The 15,179-nt window shown below is 35.2% G+C and overlaps 1 protein-coding gene across 2 annotated transcripts; it reads left to right on the top strand.

The window, feature by feature from the left end:
• The first annotated feature begins 251 nt into the window (after positions 1 to 251).
• On the top strand, positions 252 to 13,424 carry LOC117402268 (nuclear receptor subfamily 2 group E member 1-like). 2 transcript variants are annotated; one of them, XM_059024647.1, is made up of 10 exons: positions 252 to 756; positions 3,295 to 3,365; positions 4,618 to 4,763; positions 5,807 to 5,894; positions 6,606 to 6,838; positions 7,926 to 8,072; positions 10,412 to 10,508; positions 10,854 to 11,003; positions 11,781 to 11,886; positions 12,276 to 13,424. In XM_059024647.1, exons 2-10 carry the CDS (start codon positions 3,347 to 3,349, stop codon positions 12,436 to 12,438), a joined length of 1,149 nt encoding a protein of 382 aa, XP_058880630.1. In that variant the 5' UTR covers positions 252 to 756; positions 3,295 to 3,346; the 3' UTR covers positions 12,439 to 13,424. The 2 variants fall into 2 exon arrangements, with proteins under 2 accessions (XP_058880630.1, XP_033859133.2); XM_034003242.3 differs by lacking the exon at positions 3,295 to 3,365.
• Positions 13,425 to 15,179: the final 1,755 nt, after the last annotated feature.

Here is a 15,179-nt window from a genome sequence, read left to right on the forward strand (position 1 = left end):
GTGTGTGTGTGTGCACGTGTGTGTGTGTGTGTGTGTGTGTGTGTGTGTGCACGTGTGTGTGTGTGTGTGTGTGTGTGTGTGTGTGTGTGACTGCTGAACGTAAAACCCGAGTCAAGGGAATGTGAAAATAAATCCATAACTAGACTCCTAAAGTGTCCTAAGTGTTCCTATTAAAGCCGCTGATTGGTGACGTCATGCCCAAACAGGAGTTAGGGGAAACAAGAGAAAAGCGGTGGAAAAGGGACTCTAACACTCCTCCCCTCGCCGCTCAGTCCTCTACAGAAATATTGTAAGCTTTAAATCGGGGACTCACAGCACTAAGTCACGAAGGCTATGGTACTTAGAAATAGTTTTTTTTTCCTTGAATAAGTTCATCCAGAATTCGATGTCAACCTCTGCAGTTTTGCTAACTTAAGTGTGGCAGTGATATGAAGGGCACCAGATGCTCCGCGTTCTTTACTACTTTTCTGCTGAACTCAGCCGCATCTTTCGCTGCTTCAGGCGTATGTGTGTATTCGGATCCCTAGACTAAAAACACAGCGTTTGCTTTTCATTTTGTTGTATTTATTATTAGTATCTTTAACCAATATAAGTCAGCATTGTACCTAGCTACAACAACTCACCGAAACATTTACGGATTTGCATTGGAGCATCCATCTGGGGTTGTGCAGGACCATTAGTCAACTAATCACTAAGATTTCAAAAACTACACCACTGCTTCAGACGAGATGATGAGCAAATCCGCAGGATCAACAAGTGGGTTATCTATATAAATACCGCCTTTCATGCCTACTGTATTTCTACATTTATTTTTCATTTATAGGTAACATGTATAAGATACATTATGGTTTCTCTATTGTGTGTGTGTGTGTGTGTGTATATATATATATATATATATATATATATATATATATATATATATATATATATAACAGTATTATAACATTATATATACTTTGTGTTGTAACAGTATTATGTGTGATATATATTACAGAAGACAATATAAAACCACTTGACTATCGCTAGCCTATTTCAATAAAGTTAATGCAGAAGGGTTCAGCTTATATCGTGAAACTGAATACAGAATCAAAAACGAATTTCAGCATTTGGAAATGTGTGTGTGTGTGTGTGTGTGTATATATATATATATATATATATATATATATATATATATATATATATATTCTGAAATCATTTTGGAAAACTAATTATTATTATTATTATTATTATTATTATTATTATTATTATTATTATTATTATTATTATTATTATTATTATTATTATTATATTTCTTAGCAGACGCCCTTATCCAGGGCGACTTACAGTTGTTACAATTATCTAGCATCATTTAAAATAAAAGTTACTGAGACTAACTCGGCAACAGGTTTTTTTTTACACTCCTGTAAAACCATTTCTCGTTTTCAGCTCTTCGTTTTCATTTCTAACAAGGAATTAATACCAAGCTGTTGTTTTGTTAATGTTCTAGCCTGCATTACATTTAAATCACGGGTTTCTCTATAAATAATTGCAAAAAGGCACAAAAGCGAATGTCCAGTATATGGAAGTTCGCGTTTTACACAGAAATGCCTCAAATTGTTAAATGTGTGCTATTTTATTATGAGGCTACTTTACTATAATATTCAGAAAATAAAACGTTTTAGAAAAACATTATGCTATTTCTTTGTAACTACTGCATTTCTTTATATATATATATATATATATATATATATATATATATATATATATATATATATATATATATATATTCTTTGAGCTAAAATATATATATATATATATATATATATATATATATATATATATATATATATATATATATATATATATATATATATATATATTCTAAACTGCTTTTATTATTCTGGGGAAATTGTTATTGATACATATCATTCCACGAATAAAGCCAGAATTAACATAATGTATTAGATATATACATGTTTCAGACAACATTTTCCACTGAATAACTACATAGACTATTAAATTATGGCCCATACTTTAATGGTACCGAAGTTACCAATTTACCCTCAATATTTTCTATCAACAGTAATATGAATGACACGTCTAGTTCGATGTATAATGTTTGAATTTTGCATTTAGATTTGGAAGTGTTGTACAAGTGCAATATTATCTATAATTAATGTTTTAAGGGAACCCCAAATCCAAATTATAAATATGTATACAAGATATATGTCCAGATAGTAATATGGTTGTGATCAGGTATTTGTTGTGAATTAATCAGATGGAATACCATTGCAATATATTTTCTTCGTTATTTTATTCTTTAAATATGTTGGTAAAGAACATGCTTTGCAGGCATGAAGCTGTGTACTGCCCATACATGTACACGACGTTAAAGCTTTTGTAAAGTGTGAACAAAGTCGTTAAAGAATAGAGTGGTGACTTGCTTTCTTTAGCACAGTATTGTGTTTCATTATATGCGCCAGGCAGCAGAAGTACAGTCATGTCTTATTTACGCCTGGGTGGTAATAAAAGCCCTTCCCCGGTCTCTAACTTCTTTCAACAGCCTCCGAGGTTGATGGTAATTACAGTAATAGAATATGCCAGATATCTTTAAGCAATTATAACACGAGAAGTTAAAGACGGTTTCCCTAGCTCAATAAAACTGGGTTATTTTACTATGGTCTCCTAGACTAAATCAGTCGATTGCAGGTCTCAGGCCATTTGAAAATCAAATTAGAAGTAAACACCCAGAATTAATCTAAGATGGCACTGCTTAAACACACAGAGCTAGGTGAACAGACCGTTTCACACTCGGTAGACTTAACTGTGATTACAGCGATATTTTCTTTTTTTTTTCTTTTTTATGAGGGGGGAAATAAAACAGCAGCAGCAACAAAATGCTTTCATGTGGTACCATAGTGTAAAGCCAAATGGTTCTTTTATTTTCTTTCCAATAAACTTATTACAAAAGGTACGGTAAGAAACACGACACATTATATACATTACATATAAAATAAAATAAAAACTAAATGTGTGTTCGTGTGAAAGATTAGCCTATTGAAAGTCAGTGTATAGTTGCATTCCTACGATGTATTTTATTCTTGGAACAACGACAAGCAGAGAACTACTGTAAAACAGACCATAGCAGATAACTAACCCTCCTAACAAAAGCTGATTGCTTTTCCCTGTCTAATGGCGGGCCATATCCGAATTCCCATGCTACTCTTTTTGACGGTTCACTGGCGAATTAATAGGCAGGTGGCAATATGTCATTGTAATTACAGTCACCAAAATATTTCATTTTTTTTTCGACAGCACTTGTCGTCGGAGCAGCAAGCACCGTAACAACACCGCTTATCATTTGGAGATGCCATTCCCCCCCTCTGGTCTGTGAACAGAAACCGTTCTAATTATTTTGATTGCTATGTCACTCTAATCCCCAAATCAATAGACCCGGGGCTCATAACATGGCATCAATGGCGGAGGCCCCTATACACACTCTCAGCAGAAGACTTAATTTATAATTTCTTGACCGATTTACATTTTAAATTGTATTTATTTATTGAGCACAAAGCGCTTACACGTGGTTAAAACAGAATAGTATCAAGAAATAGTGAACATTACAAAATAAAAATAATATTATTAATAACAATATCAATACATAATTAATAATTTTAAAAAAAAGATACTTCGCACACATTTTCCGATGACCTGTCTCGCTGTAGCCGAATTGTCTCAGCCCTTGTCTTAAATACACAGCATACATTAGAATAGCAATGTTCAATGAGGGGAATAACTGTCGTTAGTTTTATTATAAGAAAGGAGTTCGCGGCTAGTAGAGATCGAGGCAGTCAGAAGAGCTGGGAAAAGCATTAAGTTAAACACTTTTTCTATTGTCTGCCTTCGAACATGTTTTAGAGGCCCTGGATATGACGCTAGCTCCCGAACAAGCCATAAATCCAAACTTCCAAACTAGAGAGAGAGAGAGAGACAGAGAGAGAGAGAGAGAGAGAGAGAGAGAGAGAGAGAGAGAGAGAGAGAGAGAGAGAGAGAGAGAGAGAGAGAGAGAGAGAAGCCATTGACAGTATATCAAGTCTGAAACATTGTACCAAACTGTAAATCAGGATTTACGTTAACATTAGGTACACGCCCAGATGTTTTACTGTTTTAAAATTGCTTTAATATTAAATAATGATTTGTTACATGGATTAATGTAATTAATGCACTTACATTTATCAAGCGAAGATTTTTTAGCACTCTGTAGATGTAAGCTGTTTCCTCTGTGGTACTTTTCTCTACGCTTCGAATGCATTTTTTTTTTATTTGAGTCGAAAGAACAGGCATTCCCTCGTTCTAAAATAGTCCTGCGCAAAGTTGAAGACGTTTTCCTCAACAACAACAACAACAACAACAACAATGTATTACCTTAGTTGTAATGCTGCAAACGTTTTCTGGTATTTGGTAATGTAAATCAGTTTTTATAGTGTCATTTTTGCGCAGTATATAAAATAAAGCGGCTTAATTGTAATTGCAATTTATTAAAGATTACACATATGAATATGTCCCGCGTTGTATTTAATTGCGGGTGGTTTATTGAAATATTTTCGTTTTTATAATCTTTTTTTTTTTTTTTTGAAGGTCGAATTTTGGACATTCCGTGTAGAGTGTGTGGTGACCGCAGCTCAGGAAAGCACTACGGTGTTTATGCTTGCGACGGATGTTCTGGGTTTTTTAAACGAAGTATCAGAAGAAATCGGACGTATGTCTGCAAATCTGGTAATCAGGTAAATGTGTCTGTTTTGAAATGCATTGCATAGAAATACCGTGTTCATTTGCATTTTTATTGTTTTAAGTGTATACAACTTGTTTTGACTATTGTTAATGTATTGATTGTACATCGTACATTAGCACGCATATTGTGATCAGTTGAATGTTTTGAATATGTTATGTTATTCTTTTAATAACCATCCAACCTGACATTTACATGAATCTATTCCATTGCACAATAACAACTTCATTTGTATATACTATTAAAATATGCCCCGATTAAGATATATTATACAGAGGTAAATATGTTAAGCAGTATTTGTCTTTGTGTTCGTATGTCTGTCTGTCTGCATTGGCTTTCAGATTGTGTTGTAGAAATACCAGGACGCCGCACAGAAATCCCTTGTGCAGAAAGGTGGCGCTGTCTTAGGTGCTGAACCAGGTTAGCTTCGAAGTGCATCATGAGTTTTTCAGTATCGCAACTTTTGGTAGTTTAAATTTCTTCGTGTTTTTGTTTTTTCTGATTCACATTACTTTTCTACATTTTTTGTATATATATATATATATAAAAGTAATTGATAAATGATGAAGCATACGACTACAGCTTCCTCGTTTCCATTTTAACAGACTGAGCTTAATAAAATCAGTTCTAATGATAATATAATGAATTAATATAATAACTGGTACGCCCATGTAATTACATATTTAAAACCAATTATGCAAAAAAAAAAAAAAAAAAAAAAATGCCGGTGGTTTGTTCTGGTATTACCTAGTATTCGTTGCATATGTAATCATACTGTAAGACAGTAACACTTTTTGCAAACGTTTGAACTAAATGTCTTTCTCAAAAGAAAGAATTGTAGTCGAAACGTTCGTCAAACAATGTTACTAAGTTTATTTTAGTTGCCTATACAAGTTTTTACGTGTCTCTTAATTGTTTGTCTTAACTTTTTGTATTACTTTTAAACTTGTAAAATCGTTTTATTTAAGGTTTAATAATCGTATAATGAATTAAGTAACAAATCAGTGTTATGTTTGTTGTTTTTATGTATTTTTACAGGGAGTCTGTCCTGTGGATAAGACGCACAGAAATCAATGCAGATCCTGCCGATTGAAAAAGTGTCTAGAAGCGAACATGAACAAAGACGGTAAAACGGCGCTTCGTTAAATTAACACACACTGTTCATGTGGGATTATAAACAGGGAGCTGAGATGAGTATCATAGTGGTTCATTTAAATGCAACTGTACGCAGTGACTTCAGAGAACTCCAAATGATGAGACAGCATGTGTTACCTTTGTCCAAGTAAACTTTTTTGGGTGATAAACGAGAACAAATAAATAAATAAATAAGTTCTCCAAAGCAAGCATAATCTAAGATACCGATAAGTAAAATCCTGATGAATATAATAATACCGGCCTAGCTTGTCGCCCTCAAAATCTGCCCTGCTGTGCACCTTCTTTATGAATGGCCTCCGCGAAACGACGCAGTCAATTGAACCAGCTATACTTTTTTGGGTAATGACCTACAATTATATTGTTAATAAATGGCATCAAAGGAGAAAAATGTAGTCATATAAAACTGTAATAATAACATTTAGCAGTATGTGTTTGGTTTTAGATGACTGCACCAGGGATCGTTTGCATCACGTCAACAATATTAGTGAAAGAAAATGATATTTCAGAAAAACTGATTCTGTATTTTAATGCATGCAATCTATTTTCACCTATAAGTAGTATTAGTTGTTACATTATTCTTTTTAGTTTTTAAATATTTTGTTTGTTTGTTTTTTTTTTACTAAAAAAAAACCCTGTTGATTTGTCGATGAAAACAAGCAAACGTTTATTTTCATATATACAGCTGTGCAACATGAAAGGGGTCCCAGGACGTCAACTATACGAAAGCAAGTGGAACTGTACTTCAGAGGGCACAAGGAGGTCAGAGGCGCGGCGTCTCACTTTTCATCGAGCGCTATGGGTCAAGCTTTCTTCACGGCAGTCACCCAGATAGAACCACACAACCTGGAGCTTGCTACAGTTTCCAGCATCCCAGAACGACAGACCATCGTGGGACTAGCGCAGCCCACTCCTAAGGTATAGAACATGTCATTTACATTTTTAGTTTTGATTGAAACAGCAATTTCAAACTTTAACAAGGTCAATGTGTCTGTGTCAGGGTGATCTACCTGGCACATGCAAAACATATTTTAAGTTCTTGTTCCTGTCCAAAGTTTGCATTTATTTCTTAATAAAAAACAAACTCCGTAAAACAAGTGTGTGCATAAAAGGGTCAGTATTAGACAGGGTTTACTGTGTATTTGGTTACTGTCTCTTTAAATAATAATAATAAAAAACAATACAAAGTACAGTGTGGAGTAGTGGTTAGGGCTCTGGACTCTTGACCGGAGGGTCGTGGGTTCAATCCCCAGTGGGGGACACTGCTGCTGTACCCTTGAGCAAGGTACTTTACCTAGATTGCTCCAGTAAAAACCCAACTGTATAAATGGGGAATTGTATGTAAAAATAATGTGTAAAAAAATAATGTAATTGTATATAAAAATAATGTGATATCTTGTAACAATTGTAAGTCGCCCTGGATAAGGGCGTCTGCTAAGAAATAATAATAATAATGTATTTTCTTAAAAACTGTGTGTCATTTATATTTGTATGGGCTATGTGACTGGTGTATTTTGGTATGATATAATACCCATTTTATATTTCATTTATATGTTTTGTGCTGTTGATTTTAAATGCAAATCTTCAAGCGTGTTGTATAAGAGAAACTTTGAAGTATAAGATAACCTGCATTACCTAATGCGGCTTTACAATGCTTGAATGATGCCACACCCTTTACAAGTAAGTCGCAGTGTTAGAGAAGCAGTAAAAATGTGTGGTCCATTGAATCTTTGTTTTGATACCAAGCAATTGGGCTGCATTGTGAATTTTTGTTTTAATACCAAGGCGTATCCTGCCTTAGCTAATGCAACACACACAATTTAGAATGAATCTGCACTATAGTATGGAAAGTTGAACAAAGTGCACTGTTCTCAGCTTGTTATAATGACAGTTGCTTTATTAAGAACTCAATTACATTGTGCACACATGATAATATAATGCTATGAGATACAGTTGCCATTGTGTTGTTCATATGCTGCAGTTTAACTTTGTATTTGTATTTCAGTATCCACATGAAGTGAGCGCCGCACCCATGTATCTGTGTGAAGTAGCCACGGAATCAGTATGCGAGTCAGCGGCCAGGCTGTTGTTCATGAGCATCAAATGGGCAAAAAGTGTACCAGCATTTTCTACTCTGCCTTTACAAGATCAAGTAAGAACCCGAGAACGCGACTTCACTAAGTTGCATGTTTTATTTGTGACATACATTTCTTAATTTATCTATACAGCCAATTAAGATATATATATATATATATATATATATATATATATATATATATATATTATATATATATATATATATATATATATATATATATATATCTTAATTGGCTATATTGGCTGTATATACAGTACTGTGCAAAAGTTTTAGGCAGGTGTGAAAAAATGCTGTAAAGTAAGAATGCTTTCAAAAATAGATATGTTAATAGATTATATTTATCAAATAACTAAATACAAAGTGAGTGAACAGAAGAAAAATCTAAATCAAATCCATATTTGGTGTGACCACCCTTTGCCTTCAAAACAGCATCAATTCTTCTAGGTACACTTGCACAAAGTCAGGGATTTTGTAGGCATATAGTCGGGTGTATGATTAAACAATTATACCAAACAGGTGCTAATGATCATCAATTCAATATGTAGGTTGAAACACAATCATTAACTGAAACAGAAACAGCTGTGTAGGAGGAATAAAACTGGGTGAGGAACAGCCAAACTCAGCTAACAAGGTGAGGTTGCTGAAGACAGTTTACTGTCAAAAGTCATACACCATGGCAAGACTGAGCACAGCAACAAGACACAAGGTAGTTATACTGCATCAGCAAGGTCTCTCCCAGGCAGAAATTTCAAGGCAGACAGGGGTCTCCAGATGTGCTGTCCAAGCTCTTTTGAAGAAGCACAAAGAAACGGGCAACGTTGAGGACCGTAGACGCAGTGGTCGGCCAAGGAAACTTACTGCAGCAGATGAAAGACACATCATGCTTAGTTCCCTTCGCAATCGGAAGATGTCCAGCAGTGCCATCAGCTCAGAATTGGCAGAAAACAGTGGGACCCTGGTACACCCATCTACTGTCCGGAGAAGTCTGGTCAGAAGTGGCCTTCATGGAAGACTTGCGGCCAAAAAGCCATACCTCCGACGTGGAAACAAGACCAAGCGACTCAACTATGCACGAAAACACAGGAACTGGGGTGCAGAAAAATGGCAGCAGGTGCTCTGGACTGATGAGTCAAAATTTGAAATATCTGGCTGTAGCAGAAGGCCGTTTGTTCGCCGAAGGGCTGGAGAGCGGTACACGAATGAGTGTCTGCAGGCAACAGTGAAGCATGGTGGAGGTTCCTTGCAAGTTTGGGGCTGCATTTCTGCAAATGGAGTTGGGGATTTGGTCAGAATTAATGGTCTCCTCAATGCTGAGAAGTACAGGCAGATACTTATCCATCATGCAATACCATCAGGGAGGCATCTGATTGGCCCCAAATTTATTCTGCAGCATGACAACGACCCCAAACATAAAGCGAAAGTCATTAAGAACTATCTTCAGCGTAAAGAAGAACAAGGAGTCCTGGAAGTGATGGTATGGCCCCCACAGAGCCCTGATCTCAACACCATCGAGTCTGTCTGGGATTACATGAAGAGAGAGAAGCAACTGAGGCTGCCTAAATCCACAGAAGAACTGTGGTTAGTTCTCCAAGATGTTTGGGCCATCTGCCGAGTTCCTTCAAAAACTGTGTGCAAGTGTGCCTAGAAGAATTTATGCTGTTTTGAAGGCAAAGGGTGGTCACACCAAATATTGATTTGATGTAGATTTTTCTTCTGTTCACTCGCTTTGCATTTTGTTAATTGATAAATATAAACTATTAACATGTCTATTTTTGAAAGCATTCTTACTTTACAGCATTTTTTCACACCTGCCTAAAACTTTTGCACAGTACTGTATATATATCTATAGATGATTTTATATATATATATCTATCATCATCATCATCATCATCATCATCATCATCATCATCTTCAGCCTTTTTCAATCCACTGCTGGATGAATGCCTCACCCAGATTCTTCCACAAAAGACTGTGTGCTGCGTCCCTCATCCACGTTCCTCCGGTGTGTTTCCTAATTTCATCTTGCCATCTTCCTGGAGGTTGTCTTCTTGGTCGCTTTATATCTCTTGGGATCCAGTCTAGTATCTTCTTGGTCCAGTGTTGTCATTTCAGTTTTTTCGCTCTTATAATAACATAACATACTTTTCTTTGCACTCTTATCCATTCCTTTCTTTTCCTGTTTCTTCTTGTTATTCCCAGCATGCATCTTGCCGTACTCCATTGAGTCGTTTGTAATTTTTGAGTCATTTTTGCATTGAGGGTCCATTACTTTGATGGTATCCTCTAAAAATAAACATTTTAAATAGCTATTAATTTCTTATTGGATTTCTATTATTTTCCGGCTAATATGTTTGAATATTATTAATATTATATTATTATTTTATCTCTGACAGTTAATTCTTTTGGAAGAGGCCTGGAGAGAGCTGTTTGTTCTCGGAATTGCACAGTGGGCTATCCCGATTGATTCAAACACTCTACTGGCTGTTTCTGGTAAGAATTGGAAAGAGATAAATTTTTTTAAACTGTGGAATGAATGTTATAATACATTATTATAAAAGGAAACACGTGAAGAACAGCAGATTCCCATAGAACAATAGGGTGTACCTGTCATTTAGAAAATCACATTTAAATGCTAATAATGCTATTTTGTTGAATTAATTGCTTTTTAAGTTTTATTTGAAATGCAAATTACAATTATTTATAGCAAGCTTTTACAACTGTGGTGCTTTTGTCCGTTGACATCTTTTTATAAAACTGCAGAACTGTAAAAATATTTAATATCATCCTATTTTGGAATGTTCATATTGTGACCTCGAATTTCTGCTATGTTTGAAGGCATGAGCACGGAGAACACGGACTCTCAGAGATTAAACACAATTATTACAGAAATCCAAGCCCTGCAAGAAGTAGTTGGCAGATTCAGACAACTTCGACTGGACGCCACAGAATTCGCCTGCCTCAAGTGTATTGTCACGTTCAAAGCTGGTAAGTAACAGCCTGCCGTGACTGGACAAAGAAACAGAAACTGCCACAACGCTGTCAGTGGTGTGTAGAGTCATGCTGTCGCTAATTCCAAATGACTGTTGTTTATACTGTTCTGCATGGATAAGTGACCGTTGCACATTGGTGAAGTTTAGAAGTCGAGTTTGAAAGTATTATGTCTGTATTATAAAATGTGCAGATTGAATGGGTTTGATTTTGATGTGCACGCAAGTTGAGGTCAATGCCATCAAAACAAAACAAAACAAAACAAACCAAAGCAAACAAGTCAAACATATGGGAGAAGCTCAAAGTTTTATGAAGCAGCCCACAGGCAGAAAGGGATGTCCATAAATCTGAAATGTCCATTTTGTTAATTAAACAAAGGAACAGGTTAACACTAGTGAAAATGTGTTATTAAGAAGGCTTTGCTGTACCTGTACATACACCAGTGTTTAAGAATGAAACATATAGCCTATCCTAGCAACCGATTATAAACACATTTGAGCATTTATGTACTTTACTTGTAATGTGTATTTTGTTAACACATTTTTGCAAGTCTAAAGTCAATTCTCAAAATATTAAAAGAAACCCTTTGTTTATACTCTGTTGCATATTCACGTTTGATTCGTAAATATTTGGTTCCATGGCACAGTAGTTAATTTGTAGGATGCATTTTAAAGTACAATACTGTAGCTTACAATGCAGTACATTTATATTATTTTAAGACAACACTAACCATAACTTTCAGTGAAGATCTTATTTGCCATGTATTTCTTTTAGTGCCTACCCACAGCGGTTCAGATCTAAGGACCTTTCGCAATGCATCTGCTATTGCCTCGCTGCAGGATGAAGCTCAACTGACCTTGAACAGCTATATACACACAAGGTAATATAATTTGTTTTTTAGTTTATCATTTTAAAAATCAAGTTACTTTTCAGAATGTACAGTTTGTGATTTTTGCATTTTAGTGAATTATTGATAATAGTAGGCTCATTATTGTCGCCAAATGTTAATAATAGAAAATAACAGCAGTTAACAGCAATAATTAAGGTGACCCCTGCCAATTTCTCGGTGAACTTTTCCATACTACATAGAAAATGATTTGCTGTAACTGATCATCTATTCTAAAACTCTCAGCATTCATTTGGTTAAAACAATAGGGCTGATTGCTCAAAAAAATAATTATACTCATTTCTTTTTAACCGTTAAAATAATAACATCACTTTGTGTGTGTGTGTGTGTGTGTGTGTGTGTGTTTCCTGTAATTCTTGCAGGTATCCAACACAGCCATGTCGGTTTGGGAAACTGCTGTTACTTCTGCCCGCTTTAAGATCAATAAGCCCCTCCACCATTGAAGAGGTATTTTTTAAGAAAACAATAGGAAACGTGCCAATCACAAGGCTGCTGTCTGACATGTACAAATCCAGTGACATTTGAACGTGAATGTTTAATGTTTCTTATATCAACAGAGACGCGTGTCCCCAAATGTGAGGAAATAATAAATGCCTCTTTCTGACAAACCTTTTGCTGTTGACGATAAGTCAGGTTTTGCTGGAGTTAAGAGACATGTCACTCGCACCATTTGTTCTGGATATTTGAGACAGCAGATCTGTTTGTCGAACTGAAGCAGAACGTTGGGAAGGACTGGTTGGCAACAACATGCAGACGTTCAGAGCATTTAAAATGAAAATGTGGAACGGTTTCTTTTAAAGGAAGACGCTTTCATTTTCAGAACATTGCAGAACCTGATTGTAAATGTGTTGACCTAGCTTGAATAACTCAATTATTGCCTGATACAACAGTAAGGTTTGTGACATAACATTATAAAGATGCAATGAGTTCTGAATTGGAGGAGAGGTATACTGTACTTAGTTTTATGTTTTGTTTTTGTCTTACTCCTGCTTTGCTGTATGAAACTTAGCTCGCATCTCAAAGACAGACAAGCTTTACAATCAACATGTATTTTCAGTGTATAAAATACAACAAAAGAAACCAAATAAAGTAGAATTGTTTTTGCTCGTCCGCTAGTCGCTGTCCTTGACACAGTGCTGAAACCAAAAGCGTTACTTTTGGAGAACGCTGAGGAGTAAGGATAAGCACGTGCTGGTCTAGATACATGAGATGGCTCGTGATGGCACGGTTTCTGAGGACTGGAAGACACAGCTATTTTTGCCTTCAATCAGTACTTTGACAAGTTTAATGATGTATTGAGCAGCTGCGGGTAAAATATTGCTTTTTGTTTAAAAAAAAAAAAAAGTGTTTGTGCAATGCTGAAAATGCAGTCAACACTAGCACTGAGAAATTCAGCACTTGTGGACTATAGAATATGATCAATTGTTTTGTTGTACAAAAAGTGAAGTATTAACTGACTCATGAAATGAGTACTTTTGTATATAATTAGAATAAATAATATTGAACTGGAAACCTCTAATGTAATTTTTTTGTTCTTTTTTTTTCACCGCACGACATTACATTACTTACCTACCACACAACACTATTGAGGTTTCTATGGGTCGAGTTTATTTTTGTATTGCTGGTAATACACTGCTGTGCATTAGATGGCGATAGATGCCACTTACTTCTATGGAGACACTGCCCTGGCCTGCGTTACATATCTCTTTGACAGGTAAATAGAAGAATAGCTTTTGAACTCAAAGAACAGAAAACATCAAAGGAAAAAAAGGTGGTGGGTTCTAAAACTCTGCCACTATACTGTCTGTAGTTTCTTTGAATACATACAAAAAAAAATAACATCCCAGGATTGTTCCATTTTTGTTTTTGTTATCCCTTTCATATATAAAGTTGTATATTCAAATCCGAAATCTTGTTAAAAAAAAAAAACAAACAAAAAACAGGAAACCATACAAAACCTGCATAAAAAAAACACCTAATTTTATTGAGACAAAAGAAACTCTCAGGTGTCAGCAATTATTTCAGAAAAATCAATTATATGCAAATGCAGATGAGGAAAAACAAGTTTGTCAGTTCCAGTAATGATGTGTGTGCTGCAATACAAAATAAAGCTGCGTAAAAGATTCAACATGCAAAGGGCGGTGCTATTCGTTAAGCAAGACCTGTGGTCATGAAATCTGGATGTAAAAAAAATAAAAAATTAAAACCTGCCGCATGTTACACACACTTTCTGCAAATGGGTGGTGCTTCACACAAAAGAGGGCCCCTGCGTTCTATATAAAATGATATGGTTCTTTCTGACTTCATCTTGAACCCTTACCTTGTTTAGGTTCTATAGAACCATTAATAAATACTGAAGAACACACTAAAATTATTCACGTTTGGAAGCATTAGGTCAGGGTATTGGATTACAGAGCCCTTTATGATTCCATTTTGAACAATTTAGTTTCCTATTGAATTGTATGGAACACCCTGCTATTCAGTCTATAAGCACTCATTATTAAACGCCACAGACAAAATAAGGATCACAGGAATACCTTTATCTAAGAGTGCTTGACAGCTTAACTTATCACGCAAATTGATTTCTGAGCTTGTATTGTGTAATAAAAGTTAGAACAGAACAGCTTGTCTTTAATGCGGATTGCCACTGAGTGAATGGCATTTGTAATTTTCAAATTTTGCAAGTACAAAAGTGCCACACTGTAAAAAAACAAACAAAAAAAAAACCAACACATTTTTATGGTAAATTTACATTAATATTGACTTATTTTATTTACGGTAAAAGTTATTCAATATTAGTGTAAAATACTTGAAAAAATGTTGTGCCTTTAGTAATACGGAAATATACACTAGAATTAATCTACAAATACAGTTTTATTAAGTCAATATTAAGGTAAATTTACCCCAAAATGTTATTTTTTTTTAGTGTACAACACATTTAAAATAGTGAAATTGTGCAGAAAATCTCCCCAAAAGCAATATGTGCTGCCATTTGTAATCTAATACAATTACCTGGCTACACTGCAGTTGCACTGTGGTTGTGGGTGTGGATGAGGGGAGCAGGTCTGACATTAACCAGACTGCAGATCTGATAGATTTTGATACAGGGCTGACAGTAGACTCTCGGTTGGCATGTGTTTCCAGATCTGTATTCTATATCCAAATACATCCGATTATGGGAAAGAGAACTGAATACCTGGGAAGGTGGAATGGAAAATGTAAACCAAAAAACACTAAGAATGAAACATGCACATATGGATCAGAAT

Source organism: Acipenser ruthenus, chromosome 5 (genome assembly GCF_902713425.1).
Source record: "Acipenser ruthenus chromosome 5, fAciRut3.2 maternal haplotype, whole genome shotgun sequence".
Lineage (NCBI taxonomy): Eukaryota > Metazoa > Chordata > Actinopteri > Acipenseriformes > Acipenseridae > Acipenser > Acipenser ruthenus.

Excerpts from the sequence above, each read along its gene's own strand:
- LOC117402268 (XM_034003242.3), top strand. The coding sequence starts at position 729 with ATGATGAGCAAATCCGCAGGATCAACAA. Across the intron at positions 4,764-5,806 it reads TCTGCAAATCTGGTAATCAG|GGAGTCTGTCCTGTGGATAA; the intron begins GTAAATGTGTCT and ends GTATTTTTACAG. Across the intron at positions 11,004-11,780 it reads TATTGTCACGTTCAAAGCTG|TGCCTACCCACAGCGGTTCA; the intron begins GTAAGTAACAGC and ends TATTTCTTTTAG.